The sequence below is a fragment of the Coregonus clupeaformis genome, chromosome 12 (assembly GCF_020615455.1).
Source record: "Coregonus clupeaformis isolate EN_2021a chromosome 12, ASM2061545v1, whole genome shotgun sequence".
NCBI lineage: Eukaryota > Metazoa > Chordata > Actinopteri > Salmoniformes > Salmonidae > Coregonus > Coregonus clupeaformis.
In genome coordinates, this window is record NC_059203.1 from 53756195 (window position 1) to 53775989 (window position 19795).

General features: G+C 43.1%; 1 protein-coding gene across 1 annotated transcript in view; it reads right to left on the reverse strand.

Moving 5' to 3' along the window:
* Positions 1-8999, reverse strand: part of LOC121577681 (ethanolamine kinase 1) — a 30307-nt gene extending 21308 nt beyond the window's left edge. The window contains exon 1 of the mRNA XM_041891459.2: positions 8598-8999. Within this exon, the coding sequence (XP_041747393.1) occupies positions 8598-8801 (204 nt within the window). The 5' untranslated portion in view covers positions 8802-8999. The remainder of the gene's footprint in view (positions 1-8597) is intronic.
* Between the last annotated feature and the right edge of the window lie 10796 nt (positions 9000-19795).

Here is a 19795-nt window from a genome sequence, read left to right on the forward strand (position 1 = left end):
CTTCATGGTTGGGATGGTGTTCTTGGGGTTGTACTCATCCTTCTTCTTCCTCCAAACACGGCGAGTGGAGTTTAGACCAAAAGCTATATTTTTGTCTCATCAGACCACATGACCTTCTCCCATTCCTCCTCTGGATCATCCAGATGGTCATTGGCAAACTTCAGACGGGCCTGGACATGCGCTGGCTTGAGCAGGGGGGACCTTGCGTGCGCTGCAGGATTTTAATCCATGACGGCGTAGTGTGTTACTAATGGTTTTCTTTGAGACTGTGGTCCCAGCTCTCTTCAGGTCATTGACCAGGTCCTGCCGTGTAGTTCTGGGCTGATCCCTCACCTTCCTCATGATCACTGATGCCCCACGAGGTGAGATCTTGCATGGAGCCCCAGACCGAGGGTGATTGACCGTCATCTTGAACTTCTTCCATTTTCTAATAATTGCGCCAACAGTTGTTGCCTTCTCACCAAGCTGCTTGCCTATTGTCCTGTAGCCCATCCCAGCCTTGTGCAGGTCTACAATTTTATCCCTGATGTCCTTACACAGCTCTCTGGTCTTGGCCATTGTGGAGAGGTTGGAGTCTGTTTGATTGAGTGTGTGGACAGGTGTCTTTTATACAGGTAACAAGTTCAAACAGGTGCAGTTAATACAGGTAATGAGTGGAGAACAGGAGGGCTTCTTAAAGAAAAACTAACAGGTTCTGTGAGAGCCGGAATTCTTACTGGTTGGTAGGTGATCAAATACTTATGTCATGCAATAAAATGCAAATTAATTACTTACAAATCATACAATGTGATTTTCTGGAAATTACAGACCTCTACATGCTTTGTAAGTAGGAAAACCTGCAAAATCGGCAGTGTATCAAATACTTGTTCTCCCCACTGTATCAGAGAAAAGGGGGATTGGGGGGGGCAAGTGTTTAAATTGTGCAGTATTAGCAATAGTAAATAAGAGTCTTGTAGCAGCAATTGTGATGACCCTCCACGTCCTTTCCAACCGCTCTGCTAAAAACCGCTCAGCACTCACAGGGAAAACAACTGCCACTCCAAATTCGCTCCATTCATTAAAATCACAATTTAACAAACACCCATCTATTTTTGTGACTACCTGGACCTACCATTTGGTTTTGAAGTATTGAAACCAAACCATATGATTTTAATAAAAAGTATTTGAATAAACATGAAAAGGTGAATGTAAGAAGCGCACATCATTTCAAATAGGCTACATGTCATATTAAAACAGCATATTAACACTAAATAGGTCAGGAGCCAGAAAGGGAGCCTAAGAAGGAACGAAAATGAATTATTTAGGCTATATTATTTCAAGCCTATCGCCTACAAAGGAATGCATTGTGAAGCATTTGCGAGTGCAACACAATAGGCTGGTAGGGACATAAAGCTCTCAACATTTGAACAACATTTTGTTGTATTAAATCATTACAGTCTATAAACAGCACATATAGGCTGTGACTTAATTCGAATTAAATACAAATTAAACAAAAAATGACTTAGTCACTTTGAATTTATTTTTTTAATTCATTTTTTAGGAAAACTAGTTTGGCCAGTCTGTGGCTTCAGGCTCATGCGAGGGTGCCTGGAGAGCAGGCCAGCAGCTGAGAATATCCTCTCCACACTTTCAGAGCCACTGGGGATGCTAAACATCCTTTTGGCCATTCTTGACAGGCTGGGCAGAGATGCATATTTTTCTTATAGGTAGGCCTAAAGGTTTCTAGGCGAAATAACCCAATCGAAATGGAAAGCTTCTTGAAAGTGGGAATATGCCAGGCCTATTGGGCCAAAATCAATTATGGCCTATTGTATAGATAATAGAACAAAAATGAACGAAACATTTAAGAGATCTGATTTTTAGTTTATAAATACTTTGCTACAATGACACACTTAGTTATCTACCCACCTCGTTCCTTTCTTTTAGCATCTGCATGTAGTAAGTACACCTTCATGTTTTTTGGATACGTGTCTTTTCAGAATCCACAATGATTCTTTAGTTGTGGACACTACATCACCGCACTCCATCTCTTGCTCCTCATCTTTGTAAGTCAACTTGATTTTGCACCTGTGTGTTTAATCAGTTTCTTTATGAAAATATTTAGTGAACTCTATGCTATAGCAGCACACAAGTAGACTACAAATGCATGCTGGGCATGGCCCTGAGCTCGTGAAACGCTACTGGAGCAGGCGAGAAGGCCGATGCTCCAGCCTTTGGGAATCTCGTTCCGCGCTCCAGTCAAATTGGGGTCACTCCGCTCCTCGTTCCACTCCAGCTCCACTCTGCTCACATACTCTGGTGTGAAGCATGAATGTATATATAGTATGTGTGTGTGTATGTCTGTGTCAGTGTGGGTGTGTGTGTATATGTCTGTGCGTGAGTGCATGTGTGCTAAGGTCCAATTTGTAAGTCGCTCTGGATAAGAGCGTCTGCTAAATGACTTAAATGTAAATGTAAATGTGCGGAGAGTCAGTGCAGGTGGTCAGTCCAGTTCAAGTGTTCAGCAGTCTGTAGTCTTGTAGATAGAAACTTTCTCTGAGCATGTTGGTATCAGACCTCATGCTCCGATATAGTCTGCCTGACGGTAAGAGAGTGAACAGCTCGTAGCTGAGGTGTGTGGGGTCCATGATGCTGCGGGACTTCCTCAGGCACTGTTTCAAGCAGATGTCCTGGATGGACAGTGATGTACTGGGCCGTCTTCACCACCCGCTGGAGGGCGAGGGCCTTGCAGTTGTGGACGGCGCAATTCCCGTACCAGGCCGTGATGCAACCGGTCAGGATGCTCTCGATGGTGCAGCGGTAGTACTTGGAGAGGACCCAGGGTGGCATTCCGAATTTCTTCAGCCGCCTTAGGAAGTAGAAGTTCTGTTGCGCCCTCTTGACAAGAGTGGTGGTGTTGTTGGTCCATGCCAAGTCCTCGGTGATGTGGACACAGAAGAACTTAAAACTGCTGACTCTCTGCAGTCCCGTTGATGTGGATTGGGGCATGTTCTCTCCTCTGCTTCCTGAAGCCAACAATCAACTCCTTTGTTTTGCTGAAGTTGAGGGAGAGGTTGCTGTCCTGGCACCACAATGCCAGTTCACTTACCTCCTCCCTATAGGCTGACTCATCGTTGTTGGTTATCAGGCCTACAACCGTGGTGTTGTCAGCAAACTTGGAGTTGGTTTTTGTGCAAAGCCACGCAGTCGTGGGTGAACAGGGAGTACAGCAGAGGGCTGAGGACTAGTGTTGTCACGATACCAGAATTTTGACTTTGATACCAGGTTTAGCATCATGATACTCAATCCCAAAATGATCCCACGGCAAAAAAATAAGGCATATTATTAGCCATAGTCACAGAATGGCACTTGATTCAGACAGATCTTTTGCGTTCAATATCATTAGGCTACATTACACATTTTTGAATGTATGCATTAATTAATAATACAATCAATGTGACTTTTTTTTAACCAATCTAACTACATAACAACAATGGTCATAATTTATTTGAATGGTAAATCTCTATTGATATACTGAGTAAATCAAGATGTAGCCTAGGCCTATTCACAATACAGGTGAAAGCATATTTATTAAATAGAAGTGTGTGCATGCATTGAGTTATTGAGCTTGTTTTGGCTGATTTCATGGGGCTACAGATAAAAAATCTGTTTCCCTTCCATTTAGGACTTATTTTATTATACTGATCAACAACATTTTCATAGAAGAAGCAATCTCTTATTTTATAAAAGTGAGCTCTGTCTCTTTAAGATCCATGTAGTCATTCACACACACACACACACAGTCAGTTCCAAGGCTCAAGCAAAGATGATCTTGACTGGGAGAGACATGAGGTGGGGGAGACGAAGTGAATTAATCAAGTTTTTGGTGACAATCAGCTTTGAAAATATTAGAAATATTTGGCTTTATCGTTTGTATATTATCACAAACAAGGTAATAGGGTAGTGAATTGATTATAGCTTAAGCTGTAAGCTAGCAAGGAAAGTTGAGCCTACAAAGCTGGAAGCTACCTGTATCTTCTTGCATTGTAAAGCATTCTAGCCTGTAATGGACATTGTTTTGCGAACAGTAATTAACAGTTTCAAAATTTCTACATGCAGTGTTGCATTATTCAAGGCATATTAACTTCTGTGCAGTTTAAGTGGTGTGCATATTAACTTCTGTGCAGTTTAAGTGGTGACGCAGCTCAGACTCCCAGTGAGTGCAGTGGTTCCTCAGGACAGGCTAGAGCTAGCAATGAGTAAGTGGAGCAGGCAAGGTGCACTCACGCGATAAGGGGACATCAGCTGCACTAATAGACATACTTGATCCTCCCTTAATCAGTAGACAACGTGAGACACATTTGACAGAAGTACCGAAAGTTTTTTTTAAATCTAGTCCCGAACCGTTTTTCATTCTAGTATCAAAAAAGTACAGAAGTTTCGGTATACTGTGCAACACCACTGAGGACACACCCGTGGGGGGCACCTGTGTTTAGAGTCAGTGTGGAGGAGGTGTTGTTGCCAATCCTCACAGCCTGTGGTCTGACCATCAGGAAGTCCAGGATCCAGTTGCAGAGGGTAGTGTCCAGACACAGAGTTTGGGAAACCCTGGGCTATAGCCTACTCTATTTAATTGAGACCACACGTGCACCTGATCTCGTGGAATTGCCCAGTAACAGTATTCTGGGTTACACTGGAGCTTGACAACTGGGCCAAAGGGCAAGGGCTTTACAGGTAGGCTACTTGTTGAACTTTTCCCAGACAAGGAAGCCATTTCAGCAAGCCATGACACCCACCATCTCAGATTGTTCTGAAATTGTTTCTGTAGTTAGAAACTTAAGATAAGCATTCCGGAAACATTATTTTGTTGAAATATAATTTGATTAAGCTAATTGAGTACACCCAAATTGGCCATTTGTATTTAGAGGATTCATATAATATTAAATAATTATAGTACCTAACATCCGATTTGGATCAAACTTTTTTTCTAACAATGAGTATGACATGAGGAATCCAAAGAAGAGGTCAAAAGCCATCCACGGACCCCCCACATCAATCCCAAACCAATAATGAGTATATAGTATAGTTCTCTATGTTAGACAAGTAGTATGGAGCTGCTGCTCGGAGTACTGTTTCTTCATTCTTAATGTAATTTATTCTCAGTAAATTTGGTGATGTTTTTTTCCCCCCTGTTCAGAGAAATTAGTCATTGAAGTTATTGGGTTTATATCCCATCCTACATCCTGATATTACCAGGTTCTGACTACTAGATTGTGCTGATTCTGCTATTAGGTGATTCTTTTTTTAAATTCACTGAGAATACATTACATAGGATGAAACAATACTGAGAGCCGCAGCTCCATACTACTTGTCAAACATAGAGAACTGATACTATATACTCGTTGTTGGGGTGGGATTGGTGTGGGGGGTCCGTGGATGGCTTTTGACAACTTCTTTGGATTCCTCATGTCTTTCTCATTGTTAGAAAAAAGTTTGGTCCAAATCGGATGTTAGGTACTATAATTATTGAATATTATATGAATCCTATAAATTAAAATGGCCAATTTGGGTGCAATCAATTAGCTTAATTTCTCAGAGATCTAATTATATTTCAACAAAATAATGTTGTATGAATGCTAATCTTCTCTGGTTCTAACAACAAAACACTGAGATGGTGGGTGCTTTTTGAGTTGGAACGACCCAGCTGTTTGCATTTTCAGTGATAGCCACATCATTCAATGAATACTGTTGGGGGAGAAAGTAAGACACGGGAACTCATGGTCTGCATCTGTAGTCTCTAGTCAAGTGTGGCTTTCTTTCCTTCTTTCCTTTCCAACCAGTTCAGACCATTGAGATGCACCCGATGGCTAACTAACCATATTTATGCTCACTGCAATGTGGACAATCCGGACTAGTGATTTGACAGCTAAACAGACTATACACACTGGCCCTCTCTCTGGCCACCCACCCCTACATAGCTGGCATTCCTGGCATGGTTGACCAGAGAGATGGGCAGCCTGGCACCGTGTTATGACCACACACACACGTACTGTACACTACTTTTGTGAATGAATGATCTATCCCGTGACCGTCTACACATACCCAGAACACAATGCACCACTAAAACCTTTGATCATCCTGCCCCAATGTGTGTGTGTGTGTGTGTGTGTGTTGCTCCACGTGTCACAGGTAATAAGGCTCCAACACAACTGCGGTAACTATTAACGAACATTCTGCTTTTAGGTGATATGTTCTTTGAATGAGAACAAAATGTCTGCATATCTTAGTAGGCTATTACTTTCTTGTGGCTACGCTTAAAAGCTTTGGGTCAAATGAAACAAAGTTTATATCCATTCATGAGGCCATTGACGATCAAACATGCAAAAGTGACTAAATATCTCTTGCACACCCACATCAGAGCAAGGCAGAAGGCCACATGGCATTAATGTGTGATAATAAGCAGCTGTAAGGTCAAACAATGGGATTGGAATGGGGTGTGACTGTGCTGTGTGTGTTGGCAGCTTCTGGTGTTTTCAGGGACAGAGGGCAGGATGTTTGGGACTGGACTTGACACTAGATATTTACAGTAACAGAAAGCCCCCCGCCCCTTCCTGTCCAGGTGGCTCAGTCAGGTCAGTTGTGTTCCAGTAAACCCCCCAACTAGTTTATCTCGCTCCATCTCCCTCCGTATCTGACTCATTCTGTCTCCGTCCGTATCCGTCTCCTTCTCCATCTGTCCTCCAGCTCTCCCACTCTATAAGTCTCCCCCTCTCTCTCAATTTGTCCTCTCTCTCTCTCTCTCTCTCTTCTCTCTCTCTCAGAGTTGGCACGTGCCCATGCCTGGGGGGGGCAGCTGTATTGGGCTGTGGTGGCGCGGGGCTGTGTGGGTTACAGGGACAAAGGCAGGCAGACAAAGCCTGTTTGGGTGGCTCCCATTGAGAAAAGCTGTGTCGGGTGGTAAACAGTGTCACGTTCTCAGTTACAGGGCAGAAGGGGGGACAGGGAGGGACCAGCCCAGATTAGGCTAGGCACACACACACACAGAGGCAAATATCCAGCGGGGACACATTCTGGCCTCAATGTACAAAACAACTCAGAATGACTGGGGAGTTAGACGTGTAGGTTTGTCAGCACTAGACGAGGAGTGGGAAGTTACTCTCACTAGCAAGGCCCCAATGAAACCAGTGTGCATGTCATGTAGCATTAGTGTCATCATCATTTGTCCATCCAGGTCACCGGTGATACAAGTCAGTATTCGACGTCAATCCATGTCTGAGGATGTCAGGAGATGACGTGGAAACCGGCCACTTGGGGCAACAATGAGCGCTGTTACCTTCCAAGTAGGTTTCGGTTGTGGACGGGGATGGCAGATGGGCGTAAGTGTCTGCCTCTGATTCCAACGATTGAAAGTAGTTTTTTATATTTTTGTTTTAAGCCTAACCTTAACCCTTATTTTAACCCTTCTGAGTTAATGCCTAACCTTAGCCTTAAACACTTTTAAATTTGACATTTGATAAACATCTAATTCTGACATGAGACTTGGTAGCATATGTCATATAGCCCACATGTCAACACATTGCCATAAAACAGCTGACACTTGGGCAGGAGACAAGCGTCACCCGATAGCAGGCCTACCTACCGCTTAGTGCCAATGAATAATGCATTTCCCCAACTGACTGACAGGAACCCTAACCATGGCAGGGTCATACAGAATAATTAACACAAACAGGGTAATAAATAGGTCTATCAATGGACATCAATTCCAGTTTGTATGGAGATAAGAATGAGGCGTGTTTGTGTGTATGTACAGTTGGGGGTGAGTTGTGTCTTGTGTGGGTGTGTGAAGTCAAAGTTAGGTGTGTGTCTGGGGTCAGGAGTGAGGCAATTAGGATGGGGATATGAAGTGGTCATCGGACCATGGGTGACTCACAGGGTATTGTAATCCTCCAGACACACACCTACACAGATTTGGGGCAGTGGAAAATGCAAATTTGATAGGGGCTTTGAGCTAATACATACAGCCGGGCCTCTATTTGGGCTGAAATATATCATGGTACTTGAATAATTCTGCTGGCTAATGTTAACTTCATCTATGCAGCCTGACCCAAATCCCTCACGTCATTGCCAGCTGGTCACTGACGAATACAGATTGCTAGACACATTTAATCCACACACACTTTCTGTAACCACAGACAATATATATATATATATATATTAGTAACTATATTTGCTGTAACTGTCTCCTTTAAATACGCCACGTCTTGAAAGGGAGAGAGAGGTATGACTTTTCTATCAATATATCCATGGAGCACAGAAGACAGACACGAAAATGTCTTATTTAAGGGTGGAGTGGTTGGCTAGTTAGCTACTAATACTCCCAAGGCGCAACCAAGCTAGCTAACTAACACCACTAACTTTCATCTCAGCTTGAATACCTAACTGCAAACTAAATGCAAGAGAAGCTAATGATGCACAGAACATATCTCTGTTTAAAATGTATGCACAGGACGATAAATATATCAAGGGACTGGTCTGATAGCTATGCTAACTTTAGCTAGCTAGCTACTAGTGATGTTGGGCCATTGGCGCATCATTCAGTGGAGAAATGTCAACCTTACCTTGGTCTTGACATGGTTCATGTCCCACGCTGGCCGAAGCTGCTTTATCAGCTTCATTGCTCCATCGGTTACATTATTTTCCTCCACGAAAATCGGGAATTTTCTAATTACCGGCGACCCGACGGGCACGTGTATTTCAGTCTCCATAATGTGGTTTATTTTCCGTTTTGAATTCTTAACTGATATTTCTGGAGTTCGGGACATAAAAAAATATAGCTAACAACTGTTATTTTGTGAGCTGGTTGGTATAAACGGCTAGCTAAACCAGGGGCTTGTCGGTGGGAAAAGCAAAGCTGATGAAGAAGATGCAAGTACCGGTGAGGTTCTCGTCGGTTTTCTCAGGAGCCGGTCAGTCCACTTGGTACCGCCCTCGCGGAATCATCCGATGCTAGACGCGCACACCCGCGGGCTGGGAGCATGACAACCAAAGATTCCAACCGGCGGACGGGGAGCACGCCCACTTTCTATGCCGAGTTTGTCCGAGTGGAGCCGAAGAGCGCCAGAGTTGCCGTTTTCCTTCTTCAGCGTTATGGTTTCCAATCATATACAATGAGTCATTATCAAATAATATGAGAGGATCAACATTTATAACCTTGAATGAGGACCTACTTTGGATCAGAAAACCCTCACATGTCATTGTTTTTACACAACATTTTAGGCTTATTGAGTCGTCACAGGCACTGGACATAACTTGGTCTGGGGCGCCCTCTATTGACAAATCAATATTCTTCTCATTATGATTTGAAGTACCAATTTCCTCCATAGGGTGTCAGTGTTGTAATGCAAATACCAGGCGATTACCAGTGTCAGCAATGTTATTGCATTCAATACACAGTGGGGTCTGAAATGATTGACACCCTTGATAAAGATTTAGCAAAAATGTCTGTATAAAATAAATAATTCAAATACTAATCTAAATTGTATGCAAAAAAAATACTAATGCAATTGTTTAGAGAAAGATATTTTGTTAAAAAAGGTAGGAGTCAAAATTATTGACACCCCTGTTTTCAATACCTTTCAATACCTCACCTTGCGAGGATAACGGCAGTGAGCCTTTTTCTCAAATGTTTTATGAGTTGGAGAACATATTAGTAAAGATCTTAGAACATTCCTTCATACAGAATCCTTCCAGATCCTTGATATCCTTCATCTGCGCTTATGGACTGTCCTCTTCAATGGGTTTTAAGTCCGGAGACTGAAATTATTATCAACCCCTTTACATCACTAAATCAATCACAGATATATACACACTAATTATATATACTTTAAAGGCCCAGTGCAATAACACATGTGATTTTCCTGTATTTACAGTGCATTCGGAAAGTGTTCAGACCCCTTTACTTGTTCCACATTTTGTTACGTTACAGCCTTATTCTAAAATGGATTAAATAAATAAAAATCCTCAGGCCTCCTGAGTGGTACAGCGGTCTAAGGCACTGCAGTGCTTGAGGCGTCACTACAGATCCTGTTTCGATCCCGGGCTGTGTCGCAGCCGGCTGTGACCGGGAGACCCATGAGGCAACGCCCAATTGGCCCAGTTTCGTCCGGGTTAGGGGAGGGTTTGGCAGGCCGGGATATCCTTGTCCCATTGCACTCTAGCGAATGCACGACACATTGGTGCGGCTGGCTTCCGGGTTAAGCAAGCAGTGTGTCAAGAAGCGGTGCGTCTTTGCAGGGGCGTGTTTCAGAGTACGCATGGCTCTCGACCTTCGCCTCTACCGAGTCTGTATGGGAGTTGCAGCGATGGGACAAGACTGTAACTACCAATTGGGGAGAAAAGGGGGTAAAAGAAACACCAAGAAATACAAAAATCAATCTACAGACAATACCCCATAATGACAAAGCGAAAACAGTTTTTTTTTGTTGCTAATGTATTAAAAATAAAAAACAGAAATACCTTATTTACATAAGTATTCAGACCCTTTGCTATGAGACTCAACATTGAGCTCAGGTGCATTCTGTTTCCATTGATCATCCTTGAGATGTTTCTACAACTTGATTGGAGTCCACCTGTGGTAAATTCAATTATTGGACATGATTTGAAGGGCACACACCTGTGTATATAAGGTCCCACAGTCGACAGTGCATGTCAGAGCAAAAGCCAAGCCATGAGGTCGAAGGAATTGTCCGTAGAGCTCTGAGACAGGATTGTGTCAAGGCACAGATGTGGGGAAGGGTACCAAAACTTTTCTGCAGCATTGAAGGTCCCCAAGAACACAGTGGCCTCCATCATTCTTAAAGGAAGAAGTTTGGAAACACCAAGACTCTTCTTAGAGCTGGTCGCCCGGCCTAACTGAGCAGTCGGGAGAGAAGGGCCTTGGTCAGGGAGGTGACCAAGAACCCGATGGTCACTCTGACAGAGCTCCAGCTCCAGAGTTCCTCTGTGGAGATAGGAGAACCTTCCAGAAGGACAACCATCTATTCAGGCCTTTATGATAGAGTGGCCAGACAGAAGCCACTCCTCAGTAAAAGGCACAACAGCCCCCTTGGAGTTTGCCAAAAGGCACCTAAAGGACTCTTAGACAATAAGAAACAAGATACTCTGGTCTGATGAAACCAAGATTGAACTCTTTGGCCTGAATGCCAAGCATCATGTCTGGAGAAAATCTGGCCCCATCCCTACGGTGAAGCATGGTAGTTGCAGCATCATGCTGTGGGGATGTTTTTCAGCGGCAGGGACTGGGAGACTAGTCAGGATCAAGGGAAAGATGAACGGAGCAAAGTACAGAGAGATCCTTGATGAAAACCTGCTCCAGAGTGCTCAGGACCTCAGACTGTGGCGATGGTTACTTCCAACAGGACAACGACCCTAAGCACACAGCCAAGACAACGCAAGAGTGGCTTCGGGACAAGTCTCTGAATGTCCTTGAGTGGCCCAGCCAGAGCCCGGACATGAACCCGATCTAACATCTCTGGAGAGACCTGAAAGTAGCTGTGCAGCGACGCTCCCCATCCAACCTGACAGAGCTTGAGAGGATCTGCAGAGAAGAATGGGAGAAACTCCCCAAATACAGGTGTGCCAAGCTTGTAATGTCATACCAAAGAAGACTCTAGGCTGTAATCGCTGCCAAAGGTGCTTCAACAAAGTACTGAGTAAAGGGTCTGAATACTTATGTAAATGTCATATTTCATGTTTTTTTTCTTTTACATTTTCAAACATTTCTAAAAACCTGTTTTTTCTTTGTCATTATGGTGAATTGTGTGTAGATTGATGAGGGGGACAATTTAATCAATTTTAGAATAAGGCTGTAACGTAACAAAATGTGGAAAAAGTCAAGGGGTCTGAATACTTTCCGAATGCACTGAGTATACAAAACATTTAGAACAAGACAGAGGTGTACTATTTGCCTTGCTCAGATGCTTTCTCTTGTGAAATACACTGAGTGTACAAAACATATTTCCATGACACAGACTGACCAGGTGAATCCAGGTAAAAGCTATGATCCCTTCTAGATGTCACTTGTTAAAGCCACTTCAATCAGTGTAGATGAAGGGGAGGAGACAAGTTAAAGAAGGATTTTTAAGCCTTAAGACAATTGAAACATGGATTGTGTATGTGTGCCATTCAGAGTGTGAATGGGAAAGACCAACATTTATGTGCCTTTGAAAGGGGTATGGTAGGAGGTGCCAGGCACACTGGTTTGTGTCAAGAACTGCAACGGTGCTGGGTTTTTCATGCTCAACAGTTTCCTGTGTGTATCAAGAATGGTCCACCACCCAAAGGACATTGTGTCAACTTCACACAATTGTGGGAAGCATTGGAGTCAACATGGGCCAGCTTCCCTGTGGTACGCTTTCAACACCTTGTAGAGTCCATGCCCCCAACAATTTGAAGCTGTTCTGAGGGCATGTGTACATATGAACCATGCAAATGATATGTATTTTATACGTTTACTTTTCATGAAACGGTCACATGCTAATTGCTAACCGCTAACGTTAGCTAGCTCGGTTCTAGGTGCTAGCTAGCCTACCATTTTGCACTTCTAGCTAGCTACTTTTAGCTTATGTTGTTGTTAGCTAGCTTATGTTGTTGTTAGCTAGCTGTTATGGGTTTTTGTTAGGCTACATTTAATACACAGGCCTCTTCTATCAATTAGCACTGTATAAACAGAATGCATGTGATGTACCTTCCTGCACAATGTGTCTGTGAGATTTCACAGAGCACGGACACATCACCAGATGTCATCAGAGGTATGTTTTCTTTTCACTACTAATCTAGAATGGTTAAGTGTGGTACTACATTTTCTCATAGGTGTTCATTCAAACACTGAAAATGAGTGATACTCTCAAAGGTATGTTAAATGCTCTTTTTACATACGCTAGCAAGACGCTGCACCGGTGTCCTGGCCACCAAAACAACATAAAATTCACCTTGTGCTTGTATCCATTGTAGGTTCTTGTGCCACCTATTACGAGATCGTGAGGCAGGCATATCTCTCAGGTTTACCTGAGAAAATAGCGGACACAGTCTTGAGGAAACATGCAGAGATGTGTCACCAGAGGAAACTTTATATAAAAAATTATCTAAACTAAGTGGATTATTTATATTTAAGCTCCCCTACTGGTATATATTAAAAAGGTTATAGATCTGACTTCATTAGATTATAACTTTTTCTAAATGACAAGATATTAAATCAATGTACCTAAAAATCATTTGGTTAGAGTGACTTAGAAAGTTGAGATAAGAAAGATGACATTTGTAGTTGAGCAGCCAAGGAAAGTGTTAAAAAATTTTTGGGTGACATAAAGTGGTTTCTGTGAGAATTACAGGTAGGAAGCGTTTTAACCCAGGGAGGCATTTAACCCCAAACCACTCTACACAGTGTGATGAGGTCATGGCAGCTACCTGTATGTACATGCCTCAATCTGCTGCTTCTCTTCGATCTAAACTCGGAGTCCTATTCTATGTCTGTGGAATGCGGCTGTGAGATCGATGAGAGAGAGAGAGAGAGAGAGAGAGAATTCCATTCACTCCATTATTATGAGCCGTCCTCTCCTCAGCAGCCTCCACTGGTGTGTGTGTGTGTGTGTGAGCCTCCACTGGTGTGTGTGTGTGTGTGTGTGTGAGCCATGACCCTGTACCTGCACAGGTGGGGCAGCTCAAAGCTTAAATGCACCAGCGTTCCGTTAATATCTGAGCCATGAGGAAATGTTTACATTCCCACTCACTCTCCTCTCTCTCTCTCTCTCTCTCTCTCGCACACACTCACACTCTCTCTCTCTCTCACACACACACACACACACAATGAAGCAACTTCTCCATTCTAAACTAAACTCAGTTGTTCCTCTCCACGCCCTACGCAATTTCTCATGTCAAGGTGCCTGTTGACACACACACATCCTAATTCTGATAGATGGTTAGTCTGAAGGGGTGTGTTTGAGAAGTAGTGCATGTCTGCCTCTGTAGACATAAGTCTTGAATGGCTCATTTACACACATGCAGTCACACTGTCAAACGCTAGGTGACATACCACCGCAAAGGCTCATACTCACACTCACATGCACACACACACGATCACATAATGGCTGACCCACAAATGCAAACACACACTTTCAAAAAGACTAAGACAGAAACACAGCACACACACACACACACACTAACACATCTAACTGACTGCACAGCTGTGGTAAAGGGTGAGTGCACGGTACACACACAAACACACACACACGCGCATCGGCACACATGCAAGCACGCACAGACACACACACACACACATCTAACTGACTGGGGGATCTAACTCTATTGTAGAGCTGACAGATGGTCTTTAGATGGTGCTCCGTTAATGATTAGCTCTGTCACCACTTAATCAGAGTACCATTAAACTGTACACACACACACACACACACACACACACACACACACACACACACACACACACACAGGGTTGGTTGGGTCATTCACTGCCTACATTTACCAGGGCACAGTCAGTTCAAACAGGTACATTCTGTCCATTTTATACAAACCACAGATTTGTTATCAACTCTAGGGAGTCAAGAACTGATTTGTAAAGCCAATGTTAGAGCCATTTTGTATGTTAAACCAAATGTGTATAGAACTTATTTTGGTGATTTATTATCCTATAGAAATGGTATGAAAACTGTTTTATTTATGTGGAATCTCCCTTTAATTGTTATTACGACACCTAGTGGCTAAGTGTGGGTTTGCTGTTTAAGGTGTATTTAAAGGGATTCAGATAGCGTCACTAACAGGTGATAGAAGCCTGCTGCTAGAAAGACGCCTTAAGATACAGTTTTCAACTTTTGTAGTGGCGTCAAACAATATCCCAACATTCTAGGCCACTTCCTTTAGACACCTTTACAAGGACTGTTTCAACGCGTTTCCAAGATTACAAGAAAAAGCATTAGATATAATTTCTTGGTTGCGTCAAACATCATATTTATTGTAATCAGAAAATGTCTAGGTTTGTCACATAGTTTGTTTGTTGGTAAGTGTTAATGATGGCAAACAAACTCAAAAAGGCACACAAATTATTAGGGTAAAAAGGATTAACTAAACAGCAAATCCAATGGGATAAATCCAAACAGTATAAACAATAGGATACAGTGGAACCACTTACCAACTAAGGAACTGTGTGACAAACCTGGACACTTTGTGTGTACACAAATATGATGTTTGATGCAACCAATACATTTTCTTGGAATCTTGGAAATGCTTTGATCCAGTCCTTGTAAACAGAGGCGTCATGCCCATAGGGGGCACAGGGGCACGTGCCCCCTCAGATCTGTCCTGTTTAAAAAATAAAATAAAAATATAATTTTAGTTGTTGTTGCTTCTCTGTAATACTACTAGCCACCTAGCAATTTTATGAAGTTGGCTTTAGCTAGCCCAGATAGGTTCCCAATCTCCCAACCTCATAACTAGCCACCAAGAAGCCATTTCAGGCTATCAATCAAGTTAGAGTAGCTAGCTTGTCTTACTATCTTAGCTGGCATGCCTGCTGGCAAGGTTGGTAGACTTTAGAAAAGCATGCAATAACTTAATGTACTGAATAAGATTCACATTCCTTTCTTTTACTGAGATTTTAGCAGAGATGCAGAGAAGCATATTTAGTTAGGGGGGGGTTCTAAGCTAACATATGGAATTGTTTTAAGAAGGTCATACCATGGATAATTTATCTATTTGATTTTGAATTTTAGGACCCCTTTAGGTATAAAAATAATAATATACAAAAATGATTTGATAAAATATAGAATTTGGCCTTGACTATAGCCCATAGAAACGCATTGAATAACACATTCATAAATGGCAAAAAAGACAGTCCAGAAATGTATCATAAGGATTTGAAGTGTCTCTGTCCTATATCTAGAAGATATAAGAAAAGCTCAGGAAATATTGTAGCTTTTTTTTTTACACATATTTAACCCCTTATTTTTTTGGGCACAAAACTACCTCCATACTTCCATTCATTTGTATGGGTTAACTTTAGACGAGTCCAGTGACACTTGTGGGGGTCGTAAGACAAACCGGAGAACATCGTGTTTGTGAGAGTCTCCCCTTTCTACAGTGGGGTCATATTAGTTTCTAGGCCAAACCGTTCAGATGCTACAGACTTTTTCGTGAGAAGAATGATTGTCGGGATGTCTCCTGGTCTGACAAACAATGCTGTAGCTCTGCCACTTTCCACCACAGATGCGGAAGGGCGACATAGGCGGATGTAGTGGATTGAGATGCAGCCCATGCAAAACATATCTCTAGCTTAAACTGACGGATTTTGATGGGGATCTGTTACTGAGATAGACACACCAGTGCTTCAATAGACTGGGGGCCTAGCACCCCTCCAGACCACCCCCCAGCCCAGCCAGGTCACCCGTGATACTAGTCAGTATTCAACGTCCATCCATGTCTGAGGACGTCGGGAGATGACGTGGAAACCGGGCACTAGGGGCGCTGTTACCTTCAAGTAGGTTTCGGTTTTGCTAGGGCATTGTGGACGGGATGGTGGATGGGCGTAAGGATCTGCCTCTGATTCCAAAGGTTGTTCAAATCCAGTGATAGAAAGTTGTTTTTGAGATGTTTGTTTTAAGCCTATCCCAAACCTTAACCCTTACCATAACCATTCAGAGTTAATGCCTAACCTTAACCTTAAACAAAATGTTACGTTTGCAACAACGTCAAAATTTTACGTTTGAGATACATGGATGAATGTCTAATTCTGATGTGAGATTGTGAGACCTAGTTGCCCAGCCATCCTCACATACTTTGTGCCCCCTCAAATTTTTGGGGTGCACCCATGCTAATAAAGGTGTCTAAAGGAAATGGCCTATTAGAATGTTGGGACATTGTTTTAAGCCACTATAGCCACTGCTAATAGGTCACCAGACGGAAACATCCAGGTTTACAGAGTAAAGACAAACTAACTACAGTGGTTTCACATAAGACTAGCATGCAATTTCATGTACAATCATATCTGAGCTGGGTATGATAATGAAGACAAATATATGTCTAATGCATAGCTAATCAACAAGTCTTTACACAATGCAACACTTAAAAACAAACATCCTCAGTCTGTAAACATGTCATAAGGCTGTCCTATTGTGTATAAAGGCTTGCTAATGTTATACAAAGCATCTGCCAAGCAATGTTGGCCATCTGGACCTTGCAGAGCTCTGGACTTTTATAGGGACCCCTTTTCACTAGTTGCTCTGTATGCCTTTATGTCCTGTCCCCCCCGTCTTACCCCATGCATAGCCCATGCTCTCTCTCTCTTTCTCTCTTCAACTCTCTTTCTTACTCTTACTCTTCCTTAACACACTCTGCCATTTCAACTTGAACTAACTTCTTCCTCCCCTTTTCCTTCTGTCTCATTTATTTTCCTCCTATCTATCCTGAGCCTGCCAGAATGGGGATCCCACCTCACCCACACACTCTGCTTCATGAGGGCTCCAACCCAACCTGCACTGCTAAATCTCCATCTCCCTCTCCTAACCCTCTTCCCCTTTCCCCTTCTTACCCCCCTCTACCCCTCCCTTTGTTTTGTTGTTGGTTTCAGTGATTTAAGGGTAATGACATTTATGAGCTTCATTCAGTTCAGTCCCAGTCTCATGTCTCTCGAATGCCACATGTGCTGATTTAAGGTTGCTCCTATAGGAGAGAGTCCCAATACAGGGGGTAACTTTTGAGATCAGGGATCTTGATGGACAAGGAAAGGAAGCAAGTTAAAGAGATTCTCTGGTACATTTGTATACTTTTTTGCCTGTAGTTCTGAAAGGAGCACTCACTAGCCAAAAGTATTCCCTGAAAATTGGTACTACATCACATACAGTATGTGCAGATGTCTGGACCACGTCATTGTTCTCGCTCTCTGCTGTGTGTGCATCATGTGCCTCTTGCTAGCTGTCACTCCAATGGTGAGGGGCTGAAGCTCATTGGTTGAACTCGAATTGCTAGGGGGCTGGCCCATGAGTGGAAAATGTAGGGAAAATGGCGTAGCACAGCTTCCAGAAAAACAGTCGCTTTCAAACTTGGGATTTCGTTGCTAATTGAGGTAAGAGAGTAATTCTGCACATAGATTATGCATGTACAGTATGAACAACACATTGACACAACCAGTCCAAAGCGGGAGGTTTGAAAAATACTTAGTAGTCACAAAAGTTCCGGAGCATGTCTTTAAGGCAGCAGGGACACAATCAACAAGTTCCCTTTCACACACACCCTCAACAAACCGTGTAAGAATCTCCGACCTTGACATGACACAGTTTCACGGAGGGCATCAGAATGCGGTCGGTGTCCTGGAGTGAGTGTGTGTATTAGGATGTGTGTTGGGATGTGTGTGTGTTTGGGCATTGGCACTCTCCTAGGTTTGGGTCAGTGCACAGATATAGGGGCTCTGACTGAGGGAGGGGGAGAGAGGGGAGTGGGAGGGCAGCTATAGGGTCATTGTAACAACTTCAAATAATAAGCATGTGGATGAGGGAGTGTGTGATTGTGTATGTGCATGTGTGTGTGTGTGTCTGTGTGTCTGTGTGCGTGCACATGTATGTGTGTGAGGTCTGGGTGAGTGACCACGTGAGTGTGTGTGCATATCTTGATCTATTGTTGAACTCAGTGGGCCATATGGTAGTGAACACAAAGACTTAACTCAAACCCCATCAATAGAGAGAGATAGTAATGGCGTCTTTTTGAAAAGCACTAACGGAGGCTAACTCCGCCATGGCTTGTTGTTCAAAGCCTATGGGGAAATAATGGTTTTTTAAAAGTTTTTTTAAATAAATGCTGAAAATAAGGTCTGTGGCTTAGGAGATCTTATACAGTACATTTTGTTGTATGAGGTAATCTTCATCAGCTAACGTCACTTTTTGTGAATTTAGAAGCATTTAGGTAATCAAAACAAACACATAAAGCACATAAATGCTTCATAATTCATAAAGGTTATGATAACTGACTGATATTATCTCATAGAACAAAATGTATACGATTTCCTAAGCCTGTGTTAACCTTATTTTCAGCATTTTTCCAAAAACTCTACAAAAAAAACATTTATTTCCCCATAGGCTTTGACCAACGAGCCATGGCTAACAAATTTTCGAGTTTTTAGGACTACAAGCTAGCGAGCTCTATACTGTTAACCCTTACCCTAACTCCACCCCTTAAAGGTGAACAACAGGCCACATCCCCCTACAGCCTACTTAATCTGCTCTTCTGACACACACACACACACACACACACACACACACACACACACACACACACACACACACACACACACACACACACTGCTCCGTTCTTCTTTCCCCGACCCTTCTCCATCCCCATGCTCCCCTTCTTCTACTCCCTCTCCTCCACCCCCTCCCTTTATATTACCCCTTCGTTTGTCTTCCATCCTTTCATTTGTAGCCCAGGCCTTTTCACCTTAAACAGACAGCAGCTGTGTGGTGAGGGCTTAGAGCCACTGTAGGCCTGAATGGACTGTTACTCTCCACTGGGTTGGACAAAGCTGTGCTTCCCCAGCAACACATCAGCTACAAATTAGCCTGCAGGCTCTGGGTCCTGCAGGGGGAGAGACTTGTGTGTGTGTGTCTGTGTGTGTGTGCGTGCATATGTCCAGGCTGGGGATCCTTTCATGTCTACCAACAGTGATGAGGTGGGGGCAAAGGGGAGGGGCTAGAAGTTGTTTTGGGACCACTGGTCTGGCATGAGTGACAGCTGAGAGTCAACAGGTTTAAACCCCCCAGCTTCT